The 22,125-nt window shown below is 38.0% G+C and overlaps 1 protein-coding gene across 1 annotated transcript in view; it reads left to right on the top strand.

Annotated features, from left to right (window-relative positions):
• SPEF2 (sperm flagellar 2) overlaps window positions 1-22,125 on the top strand; it is a 2,540,087-nt gene that overhangs the window by 1,130,666 nt on the left and 1,387,296 nt on the right. The window contains exon 14 of the mRNA XM_044069998.1: window positions 14,344-14,483. Within this exon, the coding sequence (XP_043925933.1) occupies window positions 14,344-14,483 (140 nt within the window). The remainder of the gene's footprint in view (window positions 1-14,343; window positions 14,484-22,125) is intronic.

Below are 22,125 nucleotides of genomic sequence, written 5' to 3'. Positions count from 1 at the left end.
GTGACATCGGCTTTCTGTGTTGAACGTCACCACTGCTGAAGCAAAACAGTGTCACACAGAATCTTGCATTGGGGCACTCAGACTCATCTCTTTTGTGCAAATACTGATTAGTCAAACGACTCCTCCAAGACTGACTGCAATATAGCATTATGGGTAAGGCAGTACCCTGAATCAGCAATGAACCTAAACCACTCTTTGTTACCCATAAAAAGACTGGCAGAAGTACATAAATCCTTCACTTAAATGGGACCCTGATCAGTATTCCCTAATTCAAAATCATTGTAAAAGACTTGCTAAAATAGCAAAATGTACAAAAGCAAAGAAGCTAGCTGAAACTTTTGAGTAATACTTTACATCTCATTTCAGTAGCTAGCAGATATTCACTTCTACCAGGTTTGCCTGCAATCACAACAGACAGTCTTTAATACAGTTTCCAGTTCTCAGAAATATCTTTATCCAAAGTAAACTGAGGGTTACTAGAAATTCATAACTGTAGCCTAGCAGGGTTTGACTTACCTTTTCCTTTTCCCTAAGCTTCTGTGGGCATGCACTATCTTTATTGCCATTTCACTAATGCATATTATCAACTGCTGCCTCTAACTTCAGGTCTTTGACTTAAGGAAAATATCTAATATTATTTTCATCTCTAAACACAATTTAGGCTCATCTGACAAGTCAGTAGCCTTTAGGCCTCTTGCTGTTCTGTCATATTTAACCACGTTTCTGGAGAAAGTAATACTATGCAATTAAAGGCACACACTAAAGTTAGCAATTAGCTCTACAGTCCATACCTCTCAACCTGGAAACATCAAAAATCTGGACAAGGCACATGAAAAATAGGTACAAATCTGTACACTGATTAATGTAAAACTTGCATACATAATTACACAACCCCTCCCACTCCAGTGGAATTGTGGGATATCAACTTTCAAACACAAATTGAAGGACAGAACCAAAATATAGCACCAGAGTCCCCCTGCAGCCATTCCAATGTCCCCTTACCTGGCTGTTTCACCCCATTTACCATGAACACTAATGTATGCATACTGCTTTACTTCTACAATTATTTGAATTTTATTTTTTTACATTGTATAGCATGATGCACAAACACTAATAGGTATCTGCTAAACAAAGCAATACTGTCTCACAATGAAAGTAGACTTGGCATTAAAACTTCTCTGCCCTTGAAACTCACATTCATTGAAATAGCCTTGAAACTCACACCACATCCAAAGAAAATGCATCTGGCCAGTGGTGGATAAAGATTACCTTTGGGCTGTTTTCAAACCAGGGGCCCCTTGCACACAAAACAAGAAACATACATGCATTCTTTGATACACCTTCCTGACTTTATTAAATTATATTCCTTGTATAATACAGCACACTTGTAAGACTTAAGTTACAGGCAGTGTATTTTAAATTATTGTTAAAACATTTTTCCAGTAGGCAATGAACAAAATGCATGAACTAATAATGACAAAACTGCCCTATTCAGAACATTTCCATCATAAAAGTCTTCTTCCACACACAATTGCATTTCAAATTTATTGTTTGAACATTTTTTCCAGTAGGCAATGAAGCAAAATTCATGCACCAATAATGGTAAAACTGCCCTATTTAGAACATTTCCATGATAACAGTCTACTTCTACACGCAAAATGTATATATATATATATATATATATATATATATATATATATATATAAAATCACAGTAGTGTAAGCCATAGGCATGTTGCACAGCTTCTTGCACTTATTTTCAATTGGGGGGAGGGGGCAAAAGGCCAAAAACCAGGGACACATTTTAAACATTGCTTGTATAATTTTGGAAAGTTGCTTGCATAAAATATGTTATCACTGTGCTTTTCCCTGCCAAGTCTTGAACACAGAACCCTGTGCATTACAGTCAGAACAACATACCACTAAGCTAAATCAGCAGTTTCCTGAAACACAGTAAGATAAACTTAAATGGGTATCAATTCAGTTCTCACTTCTCACCATAGCTCTCAACCTCTTAGCACAAAAACACAGAACAAAGCCAATAATGGGGGAATACAGCCCCAAAACAGGGACACATTTCACATACTGATCTTATAAACAGAGAAATTTGCTAGAATAAAAGGTTTTGTTTTATCACAAATCCTGAAAACCAGAAATTTAATGAGGGACAGAACAAAAATGTGAGGCATAAATTCACAAGTATTGGTGGCTAGGGACTTTAGGCTCTTTTTACCTGTACTTAAGGTACAGGGTTTGAGCTTGAGTACCTCTAGCCACCAGATGTATCCTGTTGGGGGCATTTTCACACACACACAAATTAAAAGGCACTGTCAACTTCAACAGTGACAATCAATTCACAGCCAATGTTCATACCACCAGGTGGCTTACCTTCCCACAGCTGTTCTTCCATACCACACACTCGCATTCACATACACACACCTATGGCCAATTTAAAGTTTCCAATCTACCCATGTCCACACATATATACATATTGACATGTGAGCAAAAAATGCATAAAAAAGAACTCTCTATATTTATATATGGCACAAGTTAACCATTTTTTCCTTTTAAAATACAGTTAATATTAATAGCTTCATTAAAAATTAGACACATATTAGCACATAATCTAGCTGCCATTTTACTTCTGAAATTTCCAAATAGTTCTCCAGGTCAGCACCCCCTTAATTCTCATCAACATTTTCAACTAAACAGCTTAAAAACTTGTTGAAAGAACCACACAAAGCAGAACATTTACAAAATGCACTATTTACATCTTTTATTTTAACAGCATATGCATGTCTTTTAATACAATTAAAAAGTTTTCCTTTTGTCTTACCTATATATAAATACTGGCAAGTAGTGCACATAGCACAACACACACTCACACACACACCCTTCCTTAATGTAAACGGTACCTTAAAAGTGCATGGCCAATCCTTTCACTGCCCGAATGGCAGTTGGCTTTAGAAATCCTTCCTGAATGGCTTTAGAATGTACGCGCACCTTTAAAATGAGTAAAGCCTTCCCAAATGGCTTTAAAATGTACACGCAGCTTTAAAGTGAAGAAATCCTTCCTGAACGGCTTCCCAGTATTCAAACAGATGCGCAGCATGCTGACGGAGCTGACATCATCGCTCACGTGATGATGTCAGCTCTGAAAGTGCAAAAATCAAAAATAATAGATTGAAAAATCGGAAATAATGGGGTGCCAGTCGGGAATCCTGGCAACCCATTATTGGGACCCCAAAACTCGGTAAAAAACGAGTAATTCAGGACAGTTGAGAGGTCTGCTACAGCCAGATGCATAGCTTCAATAAAGGGTATAAAACTAGTGTGATACTTGCAGCCCTCACAAACAGCCTACCTCCTAATACAGAGGTTGGGCAACTCAGAGGAGAAGTTTTCATTCAAAGATCTTTCAAAGACTTTTGATTCTGTCAACCATCCTGTCCTGGTCAATGAAGCGAGATTCTCTATGAACTGAGACCCTCTATGCTGAAATATTTTGCTGACTATCTCCATTATAAATTTTTTTTGGGTTCCTGTTAAACTGAGGCAGTTTCTACCTCATTTCATAAAATCTGGAGTTCTCCATGGTGTAGTGGTGTACATAATAATAAAACATATACATTTGCAGTTGGATCTGTGTCAGAAGATCTTCAGTCCACATCAACAAACTGCAAATGTTTGAAACACAAAATATCAAACCAGATTTTTTGTTAGTTTGTGGTATTTCTGAGAATCGTGTAATTGTTCTTTTCCCCCAATGTGGAGTGACAGCTCAGTTGGTATATATAATATGCAGAGGCTGTGTGGGTACAGTGAGGCTTGCTCCCCTACAAAAAGGTTTTGAGTTTTTTTGTAGGTGCTTTGAAGGTTGGTGTTTTACATTTTGAACTTTTGCAGTTTTACGTTGTAGTTTGTCAGTTTTCTGACATATATCCTTATAGTTATATGTATGTATATTCTCATCTGATGAGCTAGTGCAATACTGTCTCAGTGTGCGATTATCTGTTTGTATGTTTCTGTAACTAGGCTATGACTGAAAAAGTGCTCTAGAGATCCAGTTCACTTACCTGTAAAATAAATACATGAATAACAAACTAACTAACTAACTAACTAACTAACTAACTAACTAACTAACTAAACTAACTAAGTAACTAAATATGGCAATTTTCACAACCACAGAAAATCTGCACAATTATTTGTGTGACTTCAAACTATTCCTTAACTTCTGTTTTTCTTGAATCTCTTCTTCCAAAGGACAGTCTACGAAGTCAGTTTACTATCAAAATGTGGAAAATCAAAGCAATTTCCCACTTTTTGATCAAATTCATTTTAGAAAACTAATAAGGAATTACCAAACTGTCAGAAATGGTAATTGACATTCGAACACTAGAAGTTCCATTGTCAAAAGTCTGTGTTACCAATAACGTTTCCCCTGCACTCCCCATGTGGGGGGCTGTGCCCCCACTCCCCGCATATTATATATTCCATCTCCAAGATCGCACTAAAGTGAAGAAAAGGGTAAATTTCCCGATCCCCACTGTAATACAATCTGATATCAGAATGTCAATCCCACATTAGTGAATGCACCACAACCATTCACTAATGAGGATTCGAACATTTCTGGATTGGCATTGCAGAAATTGGAAAACACACATTCAGCGATCCCAGTTTTGTGTAAGTAGCATTCCACATTCTGATAGTAAACCTAAGAAGTCAATAATCTACATTAAAAATGAAAATGAATAGTTTCTGAAAAAAAGCAGTTTAAAAAGTATAGAACATTATTTATATTACTGCTTTCACTCTCCTAAACAGGGATAACTCATCTTGAATGACTCACATGATTACTTCAGTCCAGCATTTCTAAAATGGTGAATCCAGCATCCATGGAGAGAGTAAGACCAATTTCTGATGGTGAAAGATATTTCATAATTAAGACATTAATAGTTGCCATTGTTTTACAAGCAGTCAGTTTAAACTAGGTTAGCTAGAGGCCTTGGTTCATGATCTGAAGATCAGAAAAGTAAAAGTTGAACAAAAGATGTCCCAGCATTGAGTGTTGCAGGATACCACTGGTCACCTTCATACTCTTTAATGAGGCACCTGCTACCTGCATCATGTGGGTTATTTTAGCCAAGTTGCATCCATCTTTACACATAGCATGGGGGATAGTGAGAAACACCTTGGCCAGGTCAAGTTACACTGCAACAGGACTGCTTTTGATAGCTGTGATACTCTTTTTAGAAGTTAAATGGATTAATTACACCGGCTCTATCCTTGACAAAGTCAAAGTTCTGGTGTAGCCTGATCAGATTTTTAATATCACAGTTTATCAGGTCAGTTATAATCTGCTACATGGCTTTGCAAATAAGAGTCATTGGGCTGATTGGCGTACAGTTTTTGGAGTTAGTGATGGTGTCACACTTGTTCAGTGGCGTCACTTCTACCATTGCATGCTATATCTTAGGGACAAACTCAGGTTAAATAGTGTAAGAAATGGCTTTACCTGAGCTGTTCATAAGTTCATAGGTAGGTACTAGGCTATCTGCCCGAAGGCATTTATAAGCCTAGCCAGAATGTGTTGGCTTTCGCCGCCCCCTTAGATTAGTTCCCTGTGCCTCTGTCCAGCAGAGCCATTGAAGTGATTCCCAGAGTAAACTTTCTGTTTCCCATCCACTCTTCAAGGTTTCTCTTGAAGAGTGTCAGTGAGGAGCTCTACCTAATGTAGATTGGAATCTTGTTCCAAAGCATGGGAAGCCTCTGGGACAGGAATCTATCCCTCCAGCATGTCCTAGTTATTGTTGTGGTGAGGTTTAGATCCCTAGAGCATGTGGCTTGTGGGGATATGGTTTTCTTTAGGTGGAGCATGTCCATCAATTTTGGGTTGGACATGGCCTTGTATGACAGGCAGTGATCACCTCTGAGCAGGTGGTATGCAACTGAGTACAGCTGGAGTTACTTCAGTCGAGCTGCATAGGGCATCTGTTTGAGGCCAGTGATCATCTTGCTGAGGTACTTCTGTGGTCTTTTCAGCTATTGGAGGTGTCTTGTAAGGTACATCCCAAATGGGGTGTTGTACTCTCTGATGGGTCTGATGAGTGATGAGTAGAGGGGCACAATGACCTCTTTTGATCTGGATGCAAACCCTTTTGTGATTAGGTGGGCCACATAGAAGGATTTTCTAACCACTTTGGCAATGTGATTATCAAAGGAGAGATTACTATCTACTTGGGGTCCCCAGATCCCTTATTATATCTTCCGTATTTAGGGGACTACCACCTATGTGGTAGTTTGTGGGTACTTTGTTTTTTCCAAAGATGATGACTGTGCACTTTTTGGCATTTAGCATGAGGCCATGGTGTTGACACCAGGTATCTGTCTCCGTGAGACCCTTTTGGAGGATGTCTGTGTCAGCCAGAGAGTCAATTATAGCCCCTAGTTTGCAGTCATCTGTGAACTTGGACAGCTATAGTCCTCCTGTGCTTGCCTGTACCTCTGAGAAGTATATGCCGAACAGGAGGGGTCCTAGGACTGAGCCCTGGGGAACACCAATTATAACTGGTTTAGAGTCAGACCTAGCTCCCGCAACTCTTACCATGTGGGTTTTGTCCATGAGCCAGTTGGCAACCCATCTCGTGATGTAGGGGTTTATGTTCAGGCTGGTGAGCTTGTCTATAATACCAGAATAGGGAATGGTGTCAAAGGCCTTTGTGAAGTCTAGGTAGGCTGTGTGGACCACCTTTACCTCATCTATAGCCTTGGTAACTGTCTCAAAGAAGTCCACCAGGTTTAGGAGGCATGATCTGCCCTTTACAAAGCTGAACTGGGTAGGGTCCAGTGTTTAGAGGTTCCCAATGTCTCTGTTAATGAGATCCATGATGATGCACTCCATAGCCTTGCAGACCAAGCTAGTCAGGCTTATAGGGCGATAGTTCCTGGGGTCAGTTGTAGCTCCACCTTTGTGGAGCAGAATAACCATTGCTGTGTGCCACTCTGTGGGCACGTAGCCTCTGGAGAGGCTGAGTTTAAACAGTGTGTTTAGGTGAGGGGTTAGTTCATCTTTGAGCTCATGTAGGATGCAACCTGGGACACCATCCGGTCCCATTAATGCTGTGTTTTTGGCTTTGAAGAGGGCTGTTTTAACCTGAGTGTCTGTGATTTCAGGGGCACTACATTCTTCTGGTAGGGTTATGGGCCCTTTTGGGGGTGAGAGGGGGGTGAAATTTGCACTGAACCTGTCTGCCAGGATGTTGGCTATATTGGTCGGTTCAGTGTATTTTGTGCCATTCTGCACTAACTCCGAGCAGATCTGAGAATTGCCACTTAGATTCTTGACATAGCTAAAGAATGCCTTGTGGTTATCTTTGAAGTTCTTGGCAATTTTTCTTTCAAAGCTAGCCTTGGATGATTTTATAAGGGATCATAGTTTCTTGCTGATACTGATCAGGGATGTCTTCCCTTCTTGGGATTTTGCTCTTTTCTGTACTAGTTTCCTCCTTTTATTGTGTAGCTTGTTTATGGCAGGGGTCCACCAGACTGGTTTCCTTTTCTTGGAGGAGTAAGTCTTGGTTTTGCTTGGGATAGCATGGTCCATGCATTCTTGTAGGTGCCCATAGAGTGCATTAGTAAAGGATTTTGCAGCTTGGGCAGCATTATCCTTTAGCATTGGGGCTTTAAAACTTTTCACCTCGGTCTTAAGTAACTTGAAGTTTGCTTTTGAATGTGGATATCCAGAGTGATTAGTTTATGGTCAGATCTAACCCATGAGGGGTTGACCTCTGGTGTGGAACACCGGTCACCCATGTTGGTGATGACCAGGTCCAATATGTTGTCACCTCTGGTGGGGGTGTTGACCAGTTGATCCAGGGTGTTTGAGTTTATAAATTCTAGGAAATGTTGGGCAAGGGAGTTAGTACTTAAGTAGTTCTCCCAGTTAATGTTTGGGTAGTTGAAATCACCCAATATCATGGTGTTTGGTAGGACCTTTATGTTTCCCAGTGTTTCCAGAAACACAGAATGGGGGTCCTGGGACATGGTGGGTGATCTGTAGCAAGCTACAATTTGAATTGCAGTTTTGCCCATTGTTAGTTGCACGTGGATGATCTCTGAAGCATCGTGCTGTGCCACTAACCTGGAGATGTGAGTATCCTTGATGAATATGGATACACCCCCACCTTTTGTATTTTGATCCAGGTTTTGTGGCCGAAATGTATGGTATGAGTTGTAGCCTGGTAGTGCTGGGGTGCTCTCTGGAGCCTTAAACCAGGTTTCTGTTACTGTACATATATCAATTTTCTCCATACTGAGGAGTGCCTCGAGTGCATGCATTTTGAGGTTTAGACTTCTAGCATTGAGTAGCATTACCCTCAGTTTTTTGTTACTTGTGCTATTTATGGTGGTGGGTTTGCCTTTTGAGCCTTGCCTAAAAAAGGCACTATGGGGGTGGCAAGAGCCTTGGCCAGTATTCGAAAGCCTTAGGGTGACAGGTGCAAGCCGTCTCTAGTGAAGCAGCGTAGCTTGTCGAGCATGTCATCTCAGGCGGACAGACACTGGATCCCCTTTGAATGACACCAGAAGCTTAGCCAATTGTTGAAATTGATAATTTTTTCTTTATACCGTGATATCATTCTTGGTGAGGGCAGGATGCTACTCAAGGTCAGGGTCATTCCGGCCTGGGCTACGTGATCAGAGAGCTCTTCCACGTCTCTTTTCATGTAGTCCAGGGAGGTATGGCTCAGGTCATTCACACCAACATGGACAATGACAGAGTCGTATTTGTGTACTTGTTCTGGAGTGACCCGAGTGTTTGTGTTATGTGGCGGATCCTGGCAGCTGACAGGCTGCTAACAGTAACTTTCTCCTTGTTCAGCCTAGTGAGTGGGACATCAGTGTGCCTGACTATAGAGTCATCTATTACTAGTGTGTTGGGTATGTTATTTTGCTTTAAGGGCTCTGATTGCATGGCACACTGGGTTTGTGAAGTATGTGTTTCATGGTTTGTGTTGGGGGGGGTGAAGGTTGCATGGATGTCTGCTTTGGATGTCTCTGTTGCTTTTGCAGATTTTTATTTAGAGCCTCCGAGTATGTTTTCATGTATTTATGTGTGTTTTTTTCCGGTGCTGGTTTCATAGGTCTATGTGAGACTGGTGGTGTGATGCAAGTAATTCCCTTCTCCTCTTGACTGTCTGATCCAGTCTTGGGTTGAGAGAGCTTAGCCTCCAGTTTGGCTGTATAATTGCATCTCTCACATGTATTAGAGTTTGGTGGTAGGAGGAGAGGGTTGTCTTTGTGTACATGAGGCAGTTGTAACATTGCTTCAAAATGCCCAGATTCATCAGTTGGACTGGAAAGTACACCTGAAACTGCCCATTTGACATGCCTGGATAGATACAGTGAATATATTTACTGATTGGCTGGTAAAGTCGAATAGAGAGCCTTGTCCTTATGTACAGTATGGGGGGGGTCTAATGCTAAGGTTTATTAATGCTTGCTATGAGTTTTGAGCAAGTGCCGGGCTGATAAGTGAATGGATTGAGTGCTTAAGTTGAAAATTTGTCTAGTTCCAAGGGAAAAATTGAAGAGTAGACTTTGTTCAGCCCGGAATAGTTATACCCTAGCTAACCGGCGCTGCCCGGCACCCAAAACCACTCTAATGTGATTTTTATAGCAGAGAAATGAAAGAGATAGAAATTAGCCCAAAATGGCCAATAAACTACTAATTTCTGGGCTGAAACCACTCCTCCGGGGACAGATAGGCTGCACAAAGCTCCCCGCTCTCACAGGTGAACCACAGGGCATCAGGCAGGAGCTTGCTGAGCTGTATACAAGCGCAAAAACCTTGCAAATGGGGCTTTTATAGCAGGGAAATGAAAGAGATAGAAATTAGCCCAAAATGGCCAATAAACTATTAATTTCTGGGCTGAAACCACTCCTCCAGGTACAGATAGGCTGCTCAAAGCTCACCTCTCTCACAGGTGAATAGAGAAACTTCCTTCTATCCAAGTAAGGTATGGGCAAACATAGAAACTTGTAACACAGCCATGAATTAAGCACTAACCTGAAAACTGGACTATACTAGCTTAGAAAGGCAGGAAACAAATATATATATACATATATATATATATTTTTTTCAGAAAATAAAGCAGATACAATCCAAAAAAACACTTTAAATGCACAGAAATGGCTATCACACTTAAGTGTGTAGCCTACATCAGTTAAGCAGTTAATTTAAACACAAAAACGACTTTGATAAAGTGCAGGCAGTAAAATAAGTACAATATATAGCCAAAACAATCCTTTTAAATCATAGAAACTCTAAAAAATCGGAGTTTTAGGTGGAATTAGCTAAAGGCAGCAAGAAAATGCAGAAAAATTATACTTAATCACTCCAAAGTCTTTCTTTTGTCTCTCTGCTGCTGTAGAACTCCGCAGGGCACCAGGCAGGAGCTTGCTGAGCTGTATACAAGCACAAAAACCTCACAAATGCGGTTTTTATAGCAAGGAAATGAAAGAGATAGAAATTAGCCCAAAATGGCCAATCAGCTACTAATTTATGGACTGAAACCACTCCTCCAGGAACAGATATGCTGCTCAAATCTCCCCTCTCTCAAAGGTGAACAGATAAACTTCCTTCTATCCAAGTAAGGTATGGGCAAACTCAGAAACTTGTAACACAGCCCTGAATTCAGCACTAACCTGAAAATTGGACTATACTAGCTTAGAAAGGCAGGAAACAAGTATATATATATATATATATATATATATATATATATATATATATATATATATATATTTGTTTTTTGTTTTTTTTTTCAGAAAATAAAGCAGATACAATCAAAAAACACTTTAAATGCACAGAAATGTCTATCACACTTGAGTGTGTAGCATACAACAGTTAAACAGGTAATTTAAACACAAAAAAATACTTTGTTAAAGTGCAGACAGCAAAATAAGTACAATATGCAGCTGAAACAAGCTTTTTAAATCAAAGAAACTCTAAAAAAAATCGACATTTTAGGTGGAATTAGCTAAAGGCAGCAAGAAAATGCAGAAAAATGATACTTAATCACTCCAAAGTCTCTTTTTTGTCTCTCTGCTGCTGTAGAACTCTGCAGGGCACCAGGCAGGAGCTTGCTGAGCTGTATACAAGCGCAAAAACCTCGCAAATGCAGTTTTTATAGCAGGGAAATGAAAGAGATAGAAATTAGCCCAAAATGGCCAATAAACTACTAATTTGTGGGCTGAAACCACTCCTCCGGGAACAGATATGCTGCTCAAATCTCCCCTCTCTCAAAGGTGAACAGATAAACTTCCTTCTATCCAAGTAAGGTATGGAAAAACTCAGAAACTTGTAACACAGCCCTGAATTCAGCACTAACCTGAAAATTGGACTATACTAGCTTAGAAAGGCGGGAAACAAGTGTGTGTGTGTGTATATATATATATATATATATATATATATATACATACATATATATATATTTTTTTGTTTTTTGTTTTTTTTTCAGAAAATAAAGCATATACAATCAAAAAACACTTTAAATGCACAGAAATGGCTATCACACTTGAGTGTGTAGCCTACAACAGTTAAACAGGTAATTTAAACACAAAAAAAACTTTGTTAAAGTGCAGACAGTAAAATAAGTACAATATGCAGCTGAAACAAGCTTTTTAAATCAAAGAAACTCTAAAAAAATCGACATTTTAGGTGGAATTAGCTAAAGGCAGCAAGAAAATGCAGACAAATTATACTTAATCACTCCAAAGTCTCTCTTTTGTCTCTCTGCTGCTGTAGAACGCTGCAGGGCACCAGGCAGGAGCTTGCTGAGCTGTATACAAGCGCAAAAACCTCGCAATTGCATTTTTTATAGCAGGGAAATTAAAGTGATAATTAGCCCAAAATGGCCAATAAACTACTAATTTAGTACTGTTTATTAAACAAGCAGGTAAAACATCTAATTCCATGGAGGAAATATCTTTAGTCTTGGAAAGCACCTTCAGCACACTTTTTTAGTGATGATTGGTGATCTGAGTGATTGAGGGATAAGTGGGCTTTGATAATCATCTCTGGGATAAAAGTCACACTGAATTTATTTGCTAGTATGCTGGCAAATGTCTACTTGGTCAAAGTAGATGGTGTCATTATGAAAGACGTTCAGAGCAGTGCTGTATATTATTTCTTAATATCCTTATCCTCAGATGCTAACCTAAGTTCATGGGCAGCTTCATTAGACCCAATATATTTTTTTTAGGTTTTTAGTCAATTTTGTAATATTATCCTTGATATGAGGGTATTTTACTCTGATATACACATTAATGATTTTTTTTCTTTTATTACAGAGTTTATTTATGTTAGTAGGAAACCAGCTTTCTTCATTTTTAAAATTCCCATCATATTTAGATCTTGTTAGGACCGCAAGTTCAATACATTTAACTAAATGGGAAGCTACCTGCTGTGGCAATGTCTGGGGTAATACTGCTATAATCGAACTTTAGAAACCATCATAGAATTTTATGAGATTAGCACATATAAAAATACTTAAATTATGAAGTATTGTTTTCATTGAGTTTAGAGATTTTGAATGTAAAGATCATTAGTTTATGATCTGACTTAACCAAGGAAAGAGATATCAGGGGAATAATACATGAAGAAGTGATATTCACAAGGACCAGATCAAGAATACTCTGTCCTGTAGTAGGTTTCTTTATAATCTGGACCAGATAAGATCTTCTGGGTGTATTCTGCGTTGGAAGTATAGGTATTCCAGTTTATTGAGGAGGAATTGAATTCTCCCAAAATAACTGAGTACTTGTTTACAGGGAGTACATCAAGTACATTTTGGAACCTTACATGATTTTCAGGGGACAGTTGCAGAACCTCTTGTACTTTATAGTGGGTCCCACCAGCATTTTGAACAGAGGGTTTCCTATCTGTTATGCATGTGAATATTTTCACATTTTTTTAGGAAACATCAGTTAGTGATGTCATAAGCAGTACCTTAAGTTTTAGTTTATGATCAACAATTTTACTTGTTACCATCTTGTCTAATGTAATAATATTAATGTAGGAGAAAGAGTTATCGCTGTCTCCAAAGGAGCATCATATAGAGCCTATTATTATTAAAGTGAATATCATTATCACTGGTTCAGACATAGAGATGATCCAAATATGTCTGCCACTGACTTTATCATTAAAGATCTATGGACAATGGTAGGCAAGAATTCAAACTTTGAGTAATACATATCTACCAAATTCAGAAAATTATAGTGTATGTGTGTGTGTGTGTGTGTGTGTGTGTGTGTGTGTGTGTGTGTGTGTGTGTGTGTGTGTGTGTGTGTGTGTTGTGTGTGTGTGTGCCCATGTCCCTCTGCATGGGACACATAGGCGTGTGGCATGTAATACATGAAATATCTTTATCTTGTACTTTTGGTTTAGGGAGCAATTTATAATAGTCATTAACTCAAATTCCCTAATCTTAAAGTAAATGATATATCTGGAATCACACAAACCAGACACCATATGTATTTCATTTTCTTTTTTTCCCATTCATTTCAGTAGGCCGCAATAAATACACACATTGTCAGCTGAATAAAGATTTGTTTATGCACGTTTTTGGGAATGGGCTGTCTCATTGGCAGTATTTCACTCTAATTTTGAGGTAAATTTAATTATTAATAGTGTCAGTTTTTTCACTGTTTTAGTAGCTTTGTAATGGTTGTGTTACTTTATGTTAATTTTGTATTCTTACTATGTTTTAGTTTTAGTTAGAGAAGATTTACACATTTTAGCCCATTTTACCAGTGCCATTTTCCAAAGGGATAATTGTGGTTCCTGTTTTATTTTTTAATTATTTTATTTATTTGATTGCGTCTTAATTTATTTTGTTCATTCTAAAATAAGAAAACTTAATTTCTATTTTTTTTCTTTCTATGTGTCCTGTATCCTGTGTTATTACTATTATTATTATTTTTTATGGTTGTCTGTGTATTTGTGAGTGCAGTGAGTAAAGTTTCATTTTTCTTAATCTTTTAGTGGATTGTAGCATAGTGTTACTAATTGATTATGTCTGTAGAGTGATGACAAATGCTTGATGACAAAATAAGGCTGGAGATAAAAATATCTATATTTTAGGTCTGCTACATATTGTATTATAATGGAAATACAGTTGTAGTAGAAATATTTATCTTTGTTCTAAAGAGTCTTCCATAAATGTTTCCCATTTTACTGTTATATGAATGTAAAGGATGTGCTTTATGAAGTCAAGTACTATGTATTGTAATTTATTAGAGCTTGATAGATCATGGTACAAACTTTATTATTATTATTATCATTCAGGATCTGCCAAAACGAAAGGAGGAAAAAAGAAATCGGAGCCAGTCACTCCTGTAGTTCCACCAGAGCCAGTGGCAGCTGAAACTTTACTTCCAGCACCAGGTTCTGATGAATGGGAATATGTGGAAGAAACAATCCCTAAGGTCTGAATATTATCATTGTCTTTTATGAGTTAGTGTTTTATTTGTTAAAGTAGTTATTAAATAAAAATGTATCACAATTCACTTTAGTAAAAGTAGTCAGTTGTTTAAAGTATTTTACATACATGCATACAGAGATTTCAGTCACTGCTTCTCCATGTTAAGGGGGGGGGGTCAGTTGAGGTGGTCTGGTCACCTTGTGAAGATGCTTCCCACAGGAAGTGTACTATGCACAGCCCACTGAGAGAAGACCCTGGTGCAGATCCTGGTAATAATGGTGGGATTATATTACTCAGCCTCCTGAAATTTAGACTGTTGCTAGGGATAGAAAAGCATTGGTCTAACCTGCAGAGCTGAATACAACTGTGGCCCTCATCAGGACAAGCAAAATAGAAATGATAATGTCACACTATATGGAGATGTGTGTGTGTTGGGAGGAGGCTACCTGTGTCATATAGTTAGAAATCAGTTCACATTTCCAAGCAATGCTAAATTATTTTGAGCTAAGGAAAAGGGCTCTAGTGTGAGATGGTATGGAAATTCATACTGTAGTTTTTGTGAGAAGTCCTTATTTCATCTGTCTGTCTTACTTTTCTTATATTTTCCAAGTGTTCTTATGTAGACACATTTTTTACTTAGGAAATATTTCTTAAATGAAGACTACTTGTATAGGCATTTCTACTTTCCATGACACTAAGGCTTGAATTATGCCTCTAGTTATGGAAAATACCAAAGACAGGGCAGTACTTTAGGAGAGTCTTTAACCTCTACTGGCAAAGGACTAAGCTATGTTGTCCTGACAGTATTATGGTTTTGTAGGAATGTCTAGGCATTAACTAAAAAGGTTGTTGGAGTACTATAAGTCCAGATGTATAAACAAGTCCATGATTGTGTGAGCTGGCCTTCCCAATGCAGTGTGTTAAATATGTTAAATTTCTCACATCCTTTATTAATCCACTTCAGAAATTTATATTTGTAATACAGCCTCTGTGTTCCTCTTTTTCCATTTAAACTTTACAAGCAGGTAATGGACATGGAAATATAAAATCAGCCAGCTGGAAATTATTGGCAGTGTTTTACTTTATTTTCTAGAGCCACCCCGACTGGTTTGCTTTTTAGCCAGTCATCATCCATATGGTTTACTGTCACAATTTTGAAGCCCACAAGCTTGAAACCATTAATCCTGAAACCATAATATTGAAAAGAACAAAATGCTAAAGACCACAATATCAAAATTCCTGGACTTGAACCCTTGCAGGACCCATGTTAACACTCGTTCCAGGGTCCACACCCCTGCAGGATCCATGTTAGCACTCGTTACTGGGTTCACACTAGTAGAGGGATTTTTATACATTGTGATCTTTGGCATTTTGATCTTTTGATATTATATTTTCAGGATTATGGGTTTCAAGCCTTGTGGGCTTCAAGATTGTGATAGTAGACCCATCCATGGAAACCTGGCACTACAGTTAGACTACAAACTGGAGTTCAGAAGTTACTTCTTCAAGCTGGGCACCTTCAAAGCATTTCCACTAGATGTCCTTTCCGGAAGTGTTTTGCTTTCTAAAATTAAATTTCTTTGACAGTTGTTAAATCAAAATGTGTATTTGGCTTTTATGAGAATAATTGTGTAGATTTTTTTATAAATGGCTACCATGACAAAATATTAATAGGAGAAACTAACTATGAATTAAATTAGTTATTTATGGCAGCTTTGTATTTTAGGATTGTCATTTCAATCTCATGTGTTTGTTTATTCTAATGATTCATTTTATGCTTTTTCAGTTCTGAAATTGTCACAGTTCCTAGTGCTCTTTCAATAAGAAAGTATGAAAGTGACCTAATTTTATAAGACTGTTTATTTACTATTTGTGAAATATTTGTTAGCTGAGAAAGTGAGCAAGACTGGGTTGTAGACAATGTTCACTCATAACCCAGACATTAAGGGCTAGGGTAGCTACAGTGCAAATATAATATAATATAATATAATATAATATAATACAATATAATATAATATAATATAATATAATATAATATAATATAATATAATATAATAAAGAAAAAGAGTGAGAATTTTAGTGTAGTAAGTCAGTCTGAAGATGAGAGGAAAGCACAGACCAAATGAAACTAGGCAGAAATTTACCACTTAGCAAGCAGGCTATCTTGTTTTGATATGTTTTTTCAAAGAATTATTTCTGCTGGAGTGTCTGTTTATGTTAATTGTTTGCAAATGATAAAGGTCTGAATTATCTGTGGAAATCAAAGAATGTTCATCATTTGATCGCTGCTGCAGTACCCTTATCTATATGGGTTATATCCTGGCCAGGATGTAACAGACAGACAGCTTCCAGAGCTTAAGTGCACCTTCCACACATTCAGAGATTTATTAGCTTGAGCAGCGCTGAATAAAATCGACAGTTTTGACAATCAGCCTTTCAGGGCTTTTCCATCACTGAAGAGAACTCTTCTTGCAGGGCTTCCAGGGATAGACAGTTAGCTAACAGTTTTCAATTGCTGGGCAGAAAAGTACCCATCAGGTAAAAAAAAACTTTCAGTTTTTATTTTTATGACAGAAACTTGACTGTTTCTGTGAAAATAATTAATTTTAGTTGGGTTAAAAGTGTTTCTATGGACTGTTATATTACATTTGTCACTTTTTACTGTGAAATGCGACTTTTTACTTTTGTGGAAAAAAGTTGTTAAAATTAAGTTTTTTTTTGTTTTTCCTAAATAAAGCTTATGTTAACTTACTTTCTTCAGGTAGGTTGTGTGTAACGTGCTTCTCATTATGATCTGGGTGGAAAAAATACATTTTTAATACTCATCTGTTTTACTGATTATCACTGACAGTCTTATTTAGGCTGTAGGCATCATTTTTGGCTTAACCATGGAACAACCTACCAGTTTCTCAATCCTTCCTTCTTCCACCCACAAAAAGAAGAAAATTTCCAAATAACCCTTTCCCCTATAGCAGACTACAAATTGTTCATCAGCTGCAGATGGATGACTGTGTTGTGGCCATTTCTGGTTCCTCAGACCATTCATCTTTTTACTTGGACCCTTTTGGTTTAGTCTCTTCAGCCATCATGGACATGTCCTCTGTGGCTGTTGGAGTGTCCTTAATGGGCAGGGGGAGAACTGCATTTGTTAGTCATGGCAGAAGGAGCAGGAAAAGCTTTTTGCCTAGTTGGACTGGGATGTCTCTACCCAGAGATGATTTTCCTAACAGGATTCGGTCATGTTTCTAAAGAAATACCTTTCACAAAGAACCAGAAAAATAAACATTTATCTTCTCCTGTCTCTTTTCCTGTGGACACAAGTAATTTGTAGGGCTTAACTCAGGGCTTAGTTCAGGGTCTATGATCCTCATGTTTCTGGTGTACTGGTAATAGAAAAAGGAATTCTTTTTTTCTGAAGATTCCCAGTACATTGAACAAGAGAATGATTTTGAGAGGACAACTTCTGCTCTTTCTTCCAAGTTATCTAATGCTGACACTGTGAAGAGTATTTCTTCTGATAGTCCCTTAGAAGAATTTTCTTTTACTGAAGCCATATCCATAATGAACCAGTTTTTTTTTCTGGGAACATAATGGTATTCCTCTGTCCTTGAGACCCAGTTCCCATTACTCCTGTTCTTCCAGCATTGGAAGATGTGTTTGTTACAACATGTAAATTGTCTAACAGAGTTGCTGCCTCCAAGAAACAGATAGATTGTATAAGGTTCCTCAGTCATACATGTTTTATATTCCAATTCCAGAGCATGCAGTGATTTATTTGCTATATATCTGGTAAATACTATTTCCTCTCCCTCTGATAAGGATGAGAAAGCTTTTCACAGATTTGAGAAAAAAGTACATACTTCTGCTATTCGTGTTTTTAGAATTCTTAATTGTCAAGTTCATATGTTAAAGTTTATGCTTACATCAGTTGAGAATATGAAGAACATTATACTCACTTTTTCCCTCTTCTAAGGAAAAATGTTTCTGTGAATATTCTTATTGCTTCTGTGTTTCTGATGACTAAGTGCTAAAGTGTGCTTATGATTCAACTAATACCTCATCCAGAGCAGTTTATATTGGAATTGTTATGAGAAGGGTTGCTTGCTCACAATATCTACCTGAATTTTCAATTCTGCTTTAGACAGAGAGTGGTAGTATTTGGACCATCTGCTTCTGAGGTCCTGAAAAAATATGAGGAGAAGAGGAAATGGATTCAGGAGGTTACTCAAATATTTCAGCCTTCTTTCTCCAAATATATTAAAGGTTTCACACCCACATCTACACCTTTTTTATATAAAAAAAGGAAGTAGACCAGCAAACAGCTGGCAGGCATACATTCATAAAAACAATGATAAGGAGGTTGTAATAGGAAAGAAGTAGAATCCCAGAAACAAGGACCGTCCAACAAGTCTAGATGACTATCTCCAGACTGCTCACACAACTACTTAACCTGGCAAGTCTTCAAATCTTCCCAAAATTCTGGCTCTCCATTTCCCTCTTTGGCAACAGATAATCTTAGACAAATGGTTTCCCAAAGTGATACTTCAGGGATACAGATGGCAGTGGGTATCCCTTCCTCCTTTTAAGGGGAGACCTTTTAATCCATCAGATCAACCTTCTGTTTCCTTTTTGTCATTCAACCTGTATTCACTCAGAAGGTAATGAGAAACTGCCTCTCTTTCTCTTAAAAGGGAAATATTTTTATTCCAGAATGATTCTGGCACCAAAGAGAGATTGGTCATAGATCTTTCTTTTCTAAACCAGTTTTTGAAAATTCCAAAGTTCAAAATGTTATTTCTTCATGACCTGTTAACCCTGATTCCCTCTTTAAGTTTTTTAGTAATCCTGTATTTAATTATGCTTATCATCAGGTTCCTATAACCTCAGATTTCAAAAGTTTCTTAAGGTTTTGTGTGACTAGATTACACTTTCAGTTCTATATTACCCTTCGGGTTATCCACTGTTCCAAGGGTAGTCACAGTGTATTTACCCCAATCGTAACATACTGCAGACTGCAAGAAAGACACATTTTCCTTATTTAGATGACTTACTTATCTTTACAATTTTTTTTTCAAAGTGTCAGGATTCTTTCACTTGGGTGAGAAAGCTCCTTCACAGACTGGGGTTTTAAGAGAAAAGCCAAACTTCTTGTTTGATTCCTTTGTACAGGATTGTTTTCCTGAGGTGTCTCTTTGGTACCTTAGTTCAAAGACCTTTCCCTTTGCAGGAAAAAGCAGATTTATTTCTAGATCTTTTCCTGAGTTTTTCCTGCTTAGTCCAAAGCTGCAGCAAGGAAATGTTTCATGATACTAGGATCCATGACATCCACAATTGTTAAGATTCTCCTTGCCAGACTCCACATGAGAGATATTCAATGGTACCTAAAATTTATGTGGTCCTAACATCAACATCCTGTGACATTCCAGATTGCTGTATTGAGATTTGTAAAAAGAGAACTCCTTTGGTGGAGAGAACAGTTTAATCTGAATCCAAGTGTTCCATTTACCGTTTCAGCTCCAGCACGGTTTGTAAATACAAGTTCCCCATACTTTGCTTGGGGATTGGTGACTGTGGGAGTAAAAATGCTGGGTCTCCAACATGCTCAAATAATTCTATCTAACTGCCTGGATGATAGAGGTTTAATACATTTTAGGCACTTATTTCCTGAGGATGGGCAGCAGGTATTAATGGAGGTAAAAAAAAACATGCTACTAGGAAATTATAAGTAAATGGAAAATATTTTTAATTTCTGGCAAATCAAGAATCATGATCCTTTTAAGGCTAGTATTCCTCTGGTTCTACAATATTTATATAAATAATTATTCTATGGCCTTTCTTACTTCTCTGACAAGGTTCATTGTCATCCATTTCAGCATATCTGCCCCAGGATCTTGGGGTATTGCATATCAGGCCATCTAGAAAGCAGGTAGCTCCTCCTAGGGATCTCAGATTTTTTTTGGAAAAATTAACTCTGGCTCTATTTGAACCAGCCCATCAGGCTGATTTGAGCTTCATAATATGAAAAACAGTTTTACTGACTGCTCTGATTTCTGCAAGAAGACTGTCCAAGTTGTAAACTGTTATGGCGGGTCAGCCTTATCTATTTTTCCCAAAACATAGTTTCTATGAGAACTAATTATTTATTTATGCCTAAAGTGGTATCAGAGTTTACTTTTAGCCATGCTATCCATTTCCCTGTTTTCTTTACAGAACCTAAAAATGAGGGAGAAGGAATTCTTCATAATTTGGATATCCATCAGACAACTCGGATATTATCTTGACTGAAATAAACCATTCATTTCTTATGAAGGTAAAAAAAAAGAACAACTGGTGTCAAAGCAGACTATCTCCAAATAGTTGTCTCTTGCTACTTAATTTTGCTACACCCACCACAACAAGGCATTTCCATGTAAGGTTAAGGTACACTGTACAAGGGTCTTAGCTTCATCAGTGTTGTTTTGGAAAGGGGGTATTCTAGAAGTATTCTAGAAGCAACAACTTGGTCCTTAGTATATTAATTTACAAAGCACTAGATTCCTTTTCCAGGTCTAGAACAGGCCTTACTAGGACAATTCTTCAGAAGCTCTTGGACTCTCATCCTTCCTGATAGTGTACCCATATAGCTATGGCTACTGCAGCAGTTATTCTCAAAGGTTGGAAGGGTGGCATACTGGTTAAGGTGTTTGCCTTACAAACACAAGGTGCAGGGTTTGAGTCTCACGAGGGATAATTTTCTAGGCTTAAAATGGCTCACAAGGGCAGTTAGCTTAGTAGTAATCTATGAATCTATATATCAAACAAGGTTAATTTGTTAGTCACTTAAACACCCTAATACTGGGTGATTTCAACTACCCTGCCATTAACTGGGAAAACTACTTGGGTACCAACTCCTTTTCCCAACGGTTCTTGGAATTCATAAATTCCAACGCCCTGGATTAACTAATCCATTGTCCCACCAGGGGCTCCAATATCTTAGACCTGGTCATTACCAACATCGGAGATAGATGCTCCACACCAGTGGTCATCCCCTCATTAGTCAGGTCTGACCATAAGCAAATCACCCTTGACATCCACATCCCACCCCCACACCCCAGTAAGGAAACCTCCTTAAAAAACTTCTCCAAAGCCAACTTCATGCTACTGAAGTCAGAAGTGACAAACTTCATGACACCCAGGCAGACAGGATCTGAAAGTTCGACTGCAGAATCCTACACTAAGGCACTGTACGAGCACATCCACTCGTGCATGAATCGTGCCATCCCAAATAGAACCAAGATGCTCTTCTCCAAAAAAAGGAATCCAATCTGGTGGTCCCCTGCTATAAACAAACTATACAACAGAAGGAAGAAACTTTTGCAGAAAAGAGGAAAATCCCAGAATGCAAAAAACTCTCTCACCAGCCTCAGTAAGAAGCTGAGATCCCTCATAAAATCCTCAAAAGCTAGTTATGAAAATAAAATTGCCAAAGATTCTAAAGACAACCACAAGGCTTTCTATAGTTATGTCAAGAATCTAAATGGCAATGCTCAGATCTGCTCTGAGCTACAACAGAATGACATTAAATATACTGATCCCAAGGATATTGCCAATATCCTGGCAGATCGATTTAGTGTCAACTTCACCCCCCTCTCACCCCCTAAAGAGCC

Source organism: Protopterus annectens, chromosome 1.part0 (assembly GCF_019279795.1).
Source record: "Protopterus annectens isolate FY-2018-M chromosome 1.part0, PAN1.0, whole genome shotgun sequence".
Lineage (NCBI taxonomy): Eukaryota > Metazoa > Chordata > Ceratodontiformes > Protopteridae > Protopterus > Protopterus annectens.
The sequence above is the reverse complement of the archived record's forward strand: the minus strand, read 5'-3'. Positions and strand labels throughout refer to the sequence as shown.